This window comes from Pagrus major, chromosome 6, assembly GCF_040436345.1.
Source record: "Pagrus major chromosome 6, Pma_NU_1.0".
NCBI lineage: Eukaryota > Metazoa > Chordata > Actinopteri > Spariformes > Sparidae > Pagrus > Pagrus major.
Window position 1 is genome coordinate 25,071,448 of NC_133220.1, and position 14,015 is coordinate 25,085,462.

The following is a 14,015-nucleotide window of genomic DNA, read 5'->3' on the forward strand; positions in this document are numbered from 1 at the left end:
TCTTGGCCTCCCTCTATCTTTCTCTGGCGCGCACACACACACAAACACACACAGGCACTGAGAGATAATGGGATTGTTGCCCCTGGTTTCTTTTGGGGAGATTGTAAATAAATAATTTCATCACAAAGTCTGTGCGCTCAGCGTCCACTGGTGCAAACCTCTTTGTGTGTCTGTGCGCGCGTGCATGTACATACATATCTATCAAAGCGCATATTAGCGTATGCATATCAATCATCATCTCTGTGTGTATGTGTCTGTTTTCATCTTATCATTTTTCATCTATCTGGGTGCGAACCTATTTGTCTGTGTGTATATATATGTGTGTGTGTGTGTGTGTGTGTTCAGTATAATTTTCCAGCGAGTCATTGCCTGCTGTCCCTTCCTTGTCACTGTGGGCTGATAGTGGTGCGAGTCGACAAAGCTCAGTAATGGAGAGCTGATACTTGCCCTCCCCCCTGTCGCTCTGCACTTTTCATTTGCTGCTGAGATGACTTTGGCTCACAGCCATCCCAGCTAGCCAATCTCCCATCTTGTATCTGTGCCATTACTTTCCATATCTGGGCAAATTATTCGCCAAAAACCTCACGAAGGAAATGTCAGCATTGTGCACGTGCTAGTGTGTGCGCGTGCCTGCTTTCTTGCACCGTGAGATAAATAGTTTGTATACAGGTGGATCGGATGATTAAGTTTTCATTGTGGCTTTCTCCAGGTCCACAGTGTTTTCATTCACACCCACTTTTTGTCATTATTTCAGCTTTACAAGTGTTTTCATTAGTTCCTGTGAGGTGCAGAATAAAGCTGTTCTTGCTACAGTTGCAATAACACCATTACCCATACAATAATGTTGCTGTCCATGCATCGACCTCTGTGTTCATTTCTCCTTTCAATTAAGCCATTTACATGGCTGTGTAAAGCAGCCACTCTCAGCGCTTTCCCAAAATTGTGATAATTTCATGCTGCCAAACACTTAAATGATAACCACCTGTTACTGCTGAAGTAAATGAAGTCTATTTCTCCAGCTGGAGAAACATACACAAAGGCTACAGTGTGTTTCAAGTTTGGTTCAGGGGAAAATATGTAATGTGAAGTACATTTGTTGGATAATTTAAGTGGGATATGAGGTGTGAGAAAACAATATATTGATACATGTCTTATAAAGGTCTTGTGCAAATTGTTATTGCAATAATAATTGGAACAATCATTGTATTTGTATTTAACCCTTTTGAGTACTTTCATAAAAAAATTATGATTAGAGTATTTGAGTCTTTTCCTAACTTTTTTCTGGTGTGTTACCTTGCAGATCTTGGTGAACTCTGTGAGTCCCAACCGTCCAGCGATGCTCTACGAGAAGGTGACTGTCAGTGAGGGAGGAAGCCCCTTACTGAGAGACATGCTGTTCAGCCAGGACCAGCAGAACATCTACACACTGACTGAAAGACAGGTGAGCTCAGTGACAGAAATATGCTCAATATAAGGCTCACATGCGCACAAAAACTCCACAGCGCACACACAGAGTGTGTGGGAACTGAATTGCACAGAATACATGCATCAACAAAGGGGGGGATAAATGTTGCCATCATTAGCTTCCATATCTAGCATGTATCCTCAATACAGCAGTAACCAGAGGTGATGGCACTGGGCTAACAATGCCTTGGTAACGCATATGGTTGCAATTACACCCACAAGCCTACACACACACACACACACACACACACACACACACACACACACACACAATTATGTTGTGTTGCTTGTTGCAACAGTAATTTCCACTGCAGCAGTCTAGTACCAATTGTCCAGAGCAGACCTCACCCCCATTAGCCATTAGTTGCTGTATATCTTGACCCTCCCACCCTCTGTACACAACATACAACACGACTCGTTCCCACTAGATGTAATTACACAGGAACACACGCACACACATACACGCACCCAAACACACACCAGATACACACATTACCACCATGACGATTCGCTAATAATCAAGACATTACGCACACACAAACATACAGGGAGTGTTATAGGTCACATGTGGTGCGAGTGTGTGCGCCCGTGGTCATTACCAGCCCCACCGCTGGTGAGTGCTGTGTCTACTTTGATGGTGAGTCGGGGGTTGGGGGGTGTGTGTGAGAGGGGGGGCAGAGCATGTCGCATCTCTGTCGCTCCCCAGGCCCAGCTGCTCCCCTCGTTTTTCTGTCTCATTAGTGCGCTGAGTGAAGGAAGCAGAGATGAAGGGGGGGGTGAAAGAAAGTTGGGCTGTACATGATGTGAATATGTCTGTATTTAATAGATCTAAAACAGGCTTTAGGGAAAGATTGTCTGATTAAAAAAGGTTGAGATATGTGTCTGAGGTCTGTTTTGTGATGGGTGTTTGAGGCTAGGCAAGTCGATTCTGTTCACTGATAAACCAAAGCCTGGCCATAAAATGACATTTTCTTTCCCTTTTTCTTTTTGTTTTTGCCAAAGGCCAGTGGCTCGTTACTGTATTAATTAAACCGGTAATCCGTGATACACTCTTTGTATTCGAAACAAACTACTGTTACAGAATGGGCTGGGTATTGTTTGAGATGATTCAACATAGACGCCAATATGATACGGTGGTTCAGTGTTTTTCAATCCTGTTGCCCCCTGCTCTGCATGTTTTAGATGTTTTCCTTGCTCCAACACACCTATGTTTGTGTTGGACCCTGCTTCCTGAAATCTTTACATCAACAGTTCACATTAACAGTTTTCACTTACAGTTGTATCGTCAAATATTTACGTTTCCAGGTCAGTGTTAACATAATTTACCTCTTAAATTATAGTTTGAGGTAAACGTACATATTTGACAATACAACTGTAAGTGAAATCTGTTAATGTGAACTGTTAATGTAAAGATTTTCAGGAAGCAGGATGCACAGTTAGTCTGACATTTCTTTCAATGTGGGATTAATGTAGATCACTTGTAGCAGGTATATGATTGTGCAAAAGCAGGAAGTTACAGAAGGGAGGTGGGTCATACACAGGATAGAGGTACAAAGCACACCGACAGAAGACTGAAGCCGTATAATAGCAACAGATTGATAGACGATGGCTGTTTCTTGTGAAAGATCATATAGAGGTATACACAGATGGTGTTAGTTTGTGTGAGTGTGTCTTTGTGACTTGGTGGCCTGCTCCACTTTATCATTGCAGCTAGAGCAGCTAAGGGCATGAGGGACACACACACATACACATTTTTACTATAAAACACTAGCATAAGACAAGAACATACTGGGCTCACACACTTGGACACTTCTTGCACACACACACACACCCTTACAACCATTTACACTCAAGGACGCTCTGTCTCCATCCAACTCCCATCATGCTCCTTTTCTTCAAAAGTCCCCCCACGTTAACACACATTCTCTCTCCCTCTCTAACGCACACCTTCATCTCGTTGTGTGTTTGATCCCCATTAATGGTTAGCAGGCTAGAGTTAAGCAGGGTAGGGGCTGCAGTTGCCAGACCTCCTAGCTAAACCCCCTTTCCAGCACTAATGACTAGAGGGGGCAATTCCCTTCTCTCGCCCTCCGTCCTACCCTCATCTTTATCCTCTGCCCTCCATCTATCCCGCTTCGCCCTCCCCATCTCTACTTTTATAAATCCGCGCCTTGGCTGCTACCCCCCCCCACACACACACACACACACATGCTCCCATGTTTCCATCTAAGCCCAAATTGAGTCCTCCCCTCTCAACTGCCTTCTACTGATCCCATTCCCATGTTTTTAATGATCTCTCACTATCGCTGCTGTGGCCCTCTTTTCTCCCCTCTCTCACTCACACACACACACACACACACACACACACAGACACACAGTCTTTCTCGTAAAGGAGGCAGAGGTGGAAAATTGTGGAATTGAGAAAAGGATGGATAGTTGAATGGAAGGAGGAGGAATTGAGGGACGGTGGTAGGAGGCTGGTTTTAGCTACACACACAAACACACACACACGTACACGTACACAAAAACACACCATGCATGAGGAATGCAGCCACGCTCCCTCTTTTCCTCGTTTGCCACGAAATAGATACACACAGCCCTGCTCTCATCCTGTGAGTCGGCAGCTGTGTGTGTGTCTGCGTGTGTGTGTGTGTGTGTGTAGCTGGCTGCCTGCGGGGGTTCCTCAGACAAGCCAAGCACATTAAGGTGTCACTGGACATATCCACTGATGCGTAGCCCACGACAAGTCCTCCCTTGCCTCACCCCCTCTTCTCTCTCTCTTTCTCTTCTCCCCCTCTCTCTCTCTTTCTCTTACACACACACAAACACACACACACATACACGCTGACGAAGGCCCATGCGGTGAGTCAGAGTTGGGGGCGAGGCCTAGTGATTTATGACTCGCTCTGTTCCAGCTATATTCATCACTGTCATTATTATCAATGGAGGATATGACAGCAGGAGAGGACGGCATGCTGTGTATGTGTGTGTGTCTGTGTGCGTGTGTGTGTGTGTGTGTTTGTGTGCGTGTGTGTGCGTGCGTGTGTGTGTTTGATGAGACAGTATGTTATCACAGGAAATTTAAATCAGTTTATTTGTGCCTGCAGCAAATGTTGTGTGTGTTTGTGTCTCTGACTCTGTGCTTGTTTGCGTTTTCCACATTTGCACATTTGAATTTGGTTGCATGAGCTAATCTTGACATTACTGATAAGGATCCATTCAGTCACTGCAAAGTTTCATTGTCGGTGTAAATGAAGAATTACATTAGCAACTTTGCTAAGTGCAGCTTGTTAGCTAAAGTTTTTTTCATGTGAAAAGCTTCACTACGAACAATGTCCCTCTTTGACTCAGCACCAACTTTTTGAAGCGTTTACTGCCGCTGTGGGAAATCATCTCTTGGTGTCTTGGCACAGTCTGGACTCTACATCATCAAATCTTTCCCTTCTCTGTTATAAAGCCAAAAAGGTAGAAAGCTCCAACTGAATTTGATGCCTCGGCTGCCATTCTTGCAGTCTTTGTAGACATACTCAGCCTCGGTGTCTCAAACACACACGGACGCACACATCCTTGTGTGTTTGATGGCAGCCATGCATATGATAGCGGCGTGGTCTGCGGTGCTGGCTAATTGCTGAAATGAATATGAATATGAATATTCATCTCGTCCAATGTGGGAAGTGTTTGGAGCAAGTGTGAGCGTCCTGGAAACAGAAGAGAAGGACTTGGAGTGCTTGATGTATTATGTGTATGCATGAGACAACCTTTGTTCAGTGTCAAGCATGCTACACTGAGCGTTACTGTGTGTATGTGTGTGTGTGTATGCGTGTGTGTGTCAGCGCATTAAAAACATTTATATCTCAATCGCATTTTGTAACAGTGATGGCTCATGTGTTCGCACACACATTCAGCCAAGTCTGCATGACTTTGTAGGAATCTGCATTTGCACACACACAGCATTCAAACATATATTTGTGTGTGTGCGAGCGTGTGTTTGCGTGTGTGGGCTAACACCATTGTCCGCTCTCCATTCAGCATCTGAAAGAGATTTCCCCCTCCACATTTCACCAAGACTCTCATCCCTCCAAGGAATCTGTATTCTTGCATGTGCACATGTGCACGCACAGACAAAAAGTTCTTGCGCCATTCACAAGATGTTGGTTTGAGGCCCCACAATATGAAACAATGGTCTGTATTGTATTGTTGGTTCTCTCAACAAGGCCTCATCAAGTAATATCTTACCCATAGGGTTTCATCAGACATCAATCCTCTGTGTTTGTGTGCGTGTGTGTGTGTGTGTGTCGATCTGTTTACATTCGCATATTACTGGTTCGCTGCCAATCTCGTTAGCAAACACATTAGCACAGACTGACATCAACACACATAATAAGCAGCTGGTTGTATCAATCAAGACTGACATTTTAGTGAACTAGATACAGCTAATCAGTCAGTTCTAAGTAGCTCAAAGATTAATTTCCCACAATTCATCAAACTCTGGCCGACAGAGCAACTCTAGACTTGAACAAGTGAATAATGCAGCATTCAAACACCAGCCACTCAGAGTGTGTGTGCAGCACCGCGGCAAGCAGGAAAATGTGATTTGCTTAAATGCTTGAGCAGATTTTTTTTTTTTTCCTCCAGTTTGGTTCATGAACTGAGCCCACCAAGCATCCGACCTGTTCCTTTAGATTCATAAACACGACTCCAGCTTCATCTTTTCTACCCTCTGCCCTGACTGTGTAAAACTTGAATGAGTGCTTGGGTGTCCCTTATTCCACACACACCAACACATAAGGACTGCCCATGCACACACACACACATACACACACAGACTTTGAGCAAGGAGGTGGTCATTGTTATGTAAATGTTAATAGACCTGGTGCAGCGAGGCGTAGACGGGAGTACAGTGAGTAGAAGCGAGGGGTGCTGGTGCGGGCGGCGGTGAAGCCATGTAGGTATGTGGCTCTCAATTACAAGAGTTCAAGCCATTATAGCACCTTACTCAGCACATACACATACACACACACACTCATACACGTTAACTGTTAGTCATACATTAGTGCACACTCACATATATGTAAATTTCCACATTTATAGACCTCGTGTCCTTTTTTATGTAATGGGAAATGTCTCTACAGTCAGTTGGGTTCTCTTACATTGGCTGTGTGTATGAAAACCATCACATTTGTGGGAGTAGTGAGAGCATTTGGCATGCATTATATCTCAGGACAGACTTTTTTGATGGAGTGTAATCATCTGAAAATGGCTGTAATATATGAACACAATATTAAAAAAAACAAATCAATACAAAGCTGAACAGTTCACCTGCTTCATCTCACTCCCCTCTACATCATTAGCACAAATGATTAGTTGATTAATTGAGAAGTTGCTCAACAGAAAAATGATCAGCAACTATTTTAACAATCATCCTTTGAATCACTTCAAGTAAAAACACCAAACATTTGCTTGTCCCCTCTTCTCAAATGTGAGAAGTAAACTTTGATGGGCATTTTTCACAATTATTTTACATTTTATAGACGAAACAATGATCAAGTTAATTGAGAAAATTAAAAGATAAATAAACAATTGGAATAATTGTTAATCTCCCGTCCTTTCTGTGTTATGATGACAGAAGAGAAAGAAACAAACAACACAGAGAAATGATGCTAATTCCTCCTAACAGTGGCAGATACAGTATGTGAGCAGATTGACTAAGATGTTAACATTAGCTAGAGGCGGATGGTCTCTTAATACCTCAAACTTCACTTCTCTCTCTCTCTTTCTCTTAATTGTGTTTCCTGTTTCTTTCACTTCCCTCTTTCCTGTCGTATCATTCTCTTGTGGTTTTTTCCTTTTTTTTAAAAAAAAAAAAATCACTGTGCCCTTGATTGAGTGTGTGCATGCCCCATCAGAAAAGTGCGCTCAGACACTTGTCTACTGCGCGATGCTATCAGTCCTAATGGAAGTCTAGCTGTCACTAGATAGCTCTGTCTTTCGCTCATCTCTCTCTGTTTTACTCTGCCGTCTTTTCCCAAAGGATGGCGTGATAGAGCAGACTGATAGGGTTAGAAAAGAGGACGAGATGGATAGGGAGGTTAATGGCTTCTCTCTCCCACCGTCTCCCCCTCCTCCCCTTTCTTCTCAGTCGCTATCCACCGGTCATACGATCGGTCCTCCTGTTGCTTGACAGTGATTGGGGCGGAAAGATGTGGCTCTGACTGATTGTCATTGGATGAGGCCAATCAACCACTGGCATGGCCCACAGAGCCGCTCTGAGCGGCACATCATCTTACTTGGCCCCTCGTGGTAACCACAAGCCCCACTTGGTGGAACAATGAAGTCTCGCTCATGCATGACAGCACAGGGAATTGTTTTGAATTTGAGTCAAATTTCTTTTCAAATTCATGCACAGCGGGCCTCGTCAGACCCGGTTATGAAGTATCAAAAGGCAGAACAAGCAGGCTGGAAAAGCAGAATGGCAAAAAAAAATTCTTTCAGTGTTCACTGTCAGATAAAAGATGAACATGATGATGATACAGATAAACACATTCAGTTGCATTAAGTTACATTGTTGGAAATGTAGGATTTAGTACCTTTGGAACTTGATCCGTACCAGAGTGTTAAAGTCAGAGCATCTCTTCCTCTGCTGCATTAACTTCAACCATTCTCCATTACTAAATTGCTTGACTGGCCCCTTTAATTTTCTCCCTTATGGATTATTGTATAATTTTTTTCAGCACTAACTAACAGTTATAAGGGCAAAGTCAAATATCTGTCTCTGATATGAATCAAGGTTGTACATATTAAGCTCCTGCAAATATGTCCTCCTGACAGGACACAAAGTCCATCAGACAGTCTTTGTTTACTCCCCGTTCCTCACCACCTCTCCACAATCACTATCTATCATCCACACACCTACCAGGCAGGACTTCCACATTCCTGTGAGAGCAAATAAAGAAAAGCAGCATTTTTCCTCTTACTCTCTCCTCTTTCTCTCTTCTGCTTCTCTCTGTCTGTGTATATGGTGGTGGGTCGCTTGGCAGTGCTAATGGAAATGCCAGCTGTGTGGCTCCTCACTCCTCACCAAGTCCATTTACTAAAGTGACAGAGTCATTTACCAGGCCGCCGGCCTCTCCCATCCTCACTTAATTAGAAGACCCCTAGGCCTGTCTACCTTAGCCGGTCACATTTACCTCTTTCTCTACAGTCTCTTTCTTCCAATTCTTTGTTTTCCACAGTTTCAATCTCTGTCTCGTCCTTTGTCTCTGTCTCTGTCTCCGTTTTCTTCTTTTGCTCTCTCATTCAACTTTGTTGTTCTCTCTCTTCTCTCTTTCTATTAGTCTCTCTTTCACAGGAGGGACAGAGTATTATGGACAAATGGCTACACAAAGAGTGAGAGAGTGTATTGACCTGTAGTTTGAGATTAGCTCTTTTTGGAAGAGTTAATGGGAATGTCCATGTGAGCAGGAGGGTGGTGATGAAGAGTGATGAGGTCTCAAATCTTTATTTTTCAAAGTTTTGTTTGACTCTTTTTACTTACTCTTTATTTGTGTAGGCAGCCCTAATTGTTGATTTACTCTTGCTCTCATGACAGATATCCCTTTCTTCAAGAGACCAAACCTTTCTAATGTTTTTCTAGTTTTGTTGGAAAAAGAGTTTTTCTGAATGTGTACTTTGGCAGGTAGTGTTGCATCAGCTCTTAAATGAAGATCATCAAGTTTCTGAAGATATGTACCTACTCTACTTTTGACAGAAGCCACATCAAGCTGCACAAAGCACATGAGACAGGTTGGGAAGTCAGAAACAGGAGTGCCATAGAGCATCCGGTCAATTTAATTGACTTGAATTTAAGTAAAACTTAAACCAGTGCAGACTCCTAATTGTACAGACATACAATAAAAGAATCAACTTAACAAGGCAGCCTACTTACCCATGATAGAAGCACAAAAATAAAGGAAAATGAACCAAATCAATAAAACTGGGCAGGTTAAGCGCCCCCTTCTGAAACATTCCTGGTGGATTATGAAGCCAGTGGACGACTGAAAAGTCATAGATCTGTTACTGGTGGAATCAAAGCGATACGTTTTTTTATTAGAGGTTGGATGAATGGTTCTTAAAAGTTATACTGCCATTTTAATTGAAGGTGCTTCTGTATTAATTTGAAATCGCTTAAAACACATATTCTGAGAAGCTCCTGTTCAGTCTTATTATGTGCACCCCGTATGTTTCTGTGTGCATAGTTTATACGTGTTGTCTCATAGTATTTCTCTGGGAGAAGAGAATTTGAGTTGTCATCTTTATTGGCCATGAACTCATGATATGTGCGCACACAAATGACAAATAAATAAGTTGTTTGAGCTGCCTCTTGTTTTTGCTGGGCTGGAGTATAGAAGGGGAGATCAGAACAGTTATTTCAGAAGAGGGAAAAACAATGGAGCGGATGAATAATTGAGCCCAGTGCAGGAGACAGAGGATAAAACGATAAATTAAAGAGGCGCAAGAGAAGGAAAGCTCATCGGGAGGGAGAAACAGCAGACAAAACACAATATGAGAGATAAAGATAAAGCGAGGGAGGCAGGGAGGGCAGTGGGCACAAGAAATACTGCAGGGAGTGACTTTTGAGAGAGAAAACGGGAGATTAGGGCTATCACAGTGGGCACTATTTTCTTCCACTGTGGCACATAAGGACATAATTCACTAAATCGGGTCCGCAGCAAACAATTTGAGTTGACCACAATGGCCACATCTGTCAATAACATCTCTGCAGTGTAACGACCATTTACTATTTGGACATCTTTCAGCAAATTGAATGTGACAGCAGATGATTTTCCAATTGAACACAATGACGTGATTGCTGTTTCTCACTTTTCAATGCTACACAGCCTTTGCCCATCCTCCCCGTCTTCACCTTTCCTTCAGCACCCTCTCCTTCCCTTCCAGTGCCAAACTCTACCTAGTCTTGTTTGCTTTGCTGCTTATCTCCAATCAGTCAACACATCGAGCTCCTCGCCAGCCATTGATCTCGTAAGCCCCTTTACAATCCAGTCAATGCACACATGCTAACCTAGCCTTTGATACAACACCCCCCCTCCTCCCCCACTGGCCCCCCTGAGCAGGTATTCCAGCACTGGAAGAACTAGCTCACTTACATGGGCACCCTGTTGTGTTGAGAGCCATGTTTTGGCACTAGGCCTAGGGGATAGCCAGAAAAGCTACCAGGGGCGGGAAGAACCTCCCAATTCTGTTGATCCATTGCAGACATGACACAGCAGAAGAATTATGTTGCATCCTATTTCCATTTTTACAACACCAATAGAGTGTGTAGGCAGGGTTTTTAAATGCAGGGTATACTCCCTGAAAATAGGGAATCGACTCCCCTCATTTGCCTTTTCCTTTGCTGGTGGGTCCTATTCAGCGTCACAAACCTGCTGGAAAACAGGGATCAGGAGAAAGCAGCATGGAGGCCAGTAGATGATGATTGATGTTTGAGCAATAAACAGAAATGGATAAAAAAACATAACTTACATGTGCGTCATAGCATCGTGCCAATAAAGGGGGCGAAAATGAGTGTGTCCATCCAGGTATCATATTTACGCCACTGCTAGTTGGAGCTGGAGCTGGCAAATACCCTTGACCGAGAGGCCATTTGTTGATTTTTTTTTTTTAACAGGGGGCTGAACCCACTTTGTTTCATTTCCCTGCGATTAGCGAACAATAAATCCTAGCAAACCTCAGTCAGATAAAGGATCAATAAGTAAGACAGGCTAGACTAACATTTTCAACTAAACGACCTCTGTCCCTCTTGTTCTAAGGAATAAAAAAAGGGGATGGCAGATCAACAAGGGGGATGCGTTTTGATCATTTTGCTAACAAGAGGGATGGCATCCTCACTTATCCCCTCTCATATCCCCTACTGCACTACTGCTGAATCACTTAAAGCAGGAGTGAATTCTGATTGTACCCATTCATATTGAAGACAAAAGGCAGATGTTAGTTGGTGTAAGTTAGTTTTTTTGTCCAGTATGAAAGAGGTATAACACACAAGTCCCTAATGTTTGTCTATTTTTATTTCTCTTTAGTCCTGCGGCACTTAGTGGCTGTGTTTGTAGATATAGATTTTTTTCTAGCACATGGGTGTTTGCTGCAAGAAAACATAAGAAGATGGAAAATGATTGACGGTTATTGAAATAATGCAGGTGTTGTTAATGTCAGTTTACAGAGAGGAGGCGACGGAGGGATGATGGAGGGATGATGACAGGTGATAGATAACCTCTCCTCATCCTCATCCCCTCGCTGTCTGCTCGGTCTGTCAGCTGCTGGTTAAATGAGAAGCAAGGAAAATGTATTTTGTATTTAATTTTTAGTTTAAATTTGACTCTTTCCTCCTAATTTCTTCTCTGCCTAGCCACAGCTAGTTGGATTACAGAGTAAGGTTTTGGATGAAAGGAGAGGAGCAGTAAAAGAGCCACAAGTTTATGAGATTTCTCAGAATTTTTCTCTTGAAACTGAACATGTGACTTTTTTTCCCCCCACATACATGCAGTTTTCTTCTGTGTATCTATGGAAAGCTGACTGTGTATATGTGCTCTCCCCTTAAATTGGCATCCTATATGAAACCAAAGCCAAATTTTTCTACTATCGCAGGATTAAAGCCCTATGAGGTTAAGTGCACAGGAGGTTCAGTGGTAGTTGTTCAAGGAGGCACAGGCGTTACTAATTTATGATGCAGAGTCTCATGCAGATATCTAAAAATAACTGAAAATAAACTGTGATTTCTTCCTCTTGGCACCCAGACAGTGTTACCCAGAGAGGAGGCTCTCTTCTGGTGGACGTCTCAGCTCCACCTCCTCCTCTTATCCTCCACTATAGACTCTCCTTGTGTTTGAATGTTAAAAAAAGAAGCCGCAACAAGGCCGATCCTTTTATGTCTGCGGATTTAACAACCAATGAAAAGCAGCGCTGAAAGCTTTACAGGTCCTTCGGGTTTTGGGGGTGACCGTCGCAAAGCCTGTTAGCTGGACGTTTAGAGGCAGGTGATGGTGCTCTGTAAAAACAGATTGGAGAGGAAAGGTGGAAAGTTTATAGCAGGAAGGAGATGTCATGGCATTGCGATACGGTCAGGGTGGAGGGCTGACAAGAGAGGAAGAGAGCGTGAGGAAGGAGAATTGAGTTACGGTGCTGGATGCTATTGTAAATAAGGAGATGGCAAGAGAGAGGAGATGGCGGGCTTGGTTTATAAGGTCATTTAAAGGAGTAATGTGGCACGCTGTCGGGAATTGGCTTTCATTAAAAGAGCCATCGAGAGAGACGGAAAGAGGGAAGATGGCGAGGGAGTGTGTATGTGTGTGTGGGTAAGCAGTATTACCCGCACACACACGCAGGCATGCATGTTTTTGGATCTACATGCAGTCATACAAGTTCATTCCTGGCTCTTATAAAACATTTTATATCCCCACTGGGAAAAACAACCATCATAGCCCCCCTACCACATCAACCACTCCGTCACTCCCACTGAATAGAGCCCATAGTGTGTTCACCACTACTAGGACAGGAACAATTGTGAACAATAGGCCATATCTGTCATTACACGGGGCAGTGATAAGGTTATGCTTGCTCACCAAGGACCAATAGCGTTAGTATGATTTATGTGGACCATTGTCCTTAATCACAGTCATAATGATTTATGAAGAGAAGAGGGGGAATTGGTTTGCATCAGTGATGAGATGAGGAACAGGCCATTCTTGCTCCTTCCCTCCTTTTTTTTTTTTTTTTTTGTTAAATCATAAACTATGTGAAAGACATCCTGTGATGATTTCTTTCTCCCCAAGGTGTCCAATCACATCTCCTCAGCTATAGCTGCTTTTGCCTCATCCATCTACCCATTATCTGCTCATTCATTCGCACTCCTTTTCCCCCCTTTGTCATCCTTTTATTATCTAAGACACACCAATCCCTTGTTCCATCCTTCTTTCAGCTCTCCTTTCACATGAAAACTAGACTCACACTTGTTCTGACAATGACACATCGCAGCCATCCGCCGCCATATCCCATCTACTCAGCACAATGTCCTCACGGATTCACCTCGAGTGCATCTTCCATTACACCTCTCTCTTCCTCTATTCATCCATCCAGCCAGCACTTCCAGTAGATGACCACCTCCCTCTCTCCCTCTACGCTCCATACTATTGCTCTTTTGCATCATTTCATCTGTCTTTCTCTCTCTGGGCAGCTAGCCAGCGTGAAAGCTACTGTACTGCGGTCTGTATTGACTTTAAATGGGAGGAGTAACAGCGTGTTTCAGTCTGTAGAAACGAATAAATGAGATGCTTGAGGATGAAGGAATCTTGGAGAGAAGATTGCAGGGCAGAGAAACAAATAGAGGGAACTTAGAGAGTAATGGAAATAACTAAATGTATAGTGTGGAAAAGAAAGAAAAGGGGGATTAGTGGCACACAGTGTCAAGTGTTTTTGTCTGTCTGCCCTCTGATTTAACAGTATTGTTCTGCCAAAAAGCCCCATGGCCAGTCTGATATAAGACATTTCAGAGCATAAATGAG

General features: G+C 43.3%; 1 protein-coding gene across 4 annotated transcripts in view; it reads left to right on the forward strand.

The window, feature by feature from the left end:
* Window positions 1-14,015, forward strand: part of plxna1b (plexin A1b) — a 195,532-nt gene that overhangs the window by 84,585 nt on the left and 96,932 nt on the right. For all 4 annotated transcript variants that reach the window (XM_073468452.1, XM_073468454.1, XM_073468453.1 and 1 more), the window contains exon 4: window positions 1,301-1,441. In XM_073468452.1, the coding sequence (XP_073324553.1) occupies window positions 1,301-1,441 (141 nt within the window). The remainder of the gene's footprint in view (window positions 1-1,300; window positions 1,442-14,015) is intronic.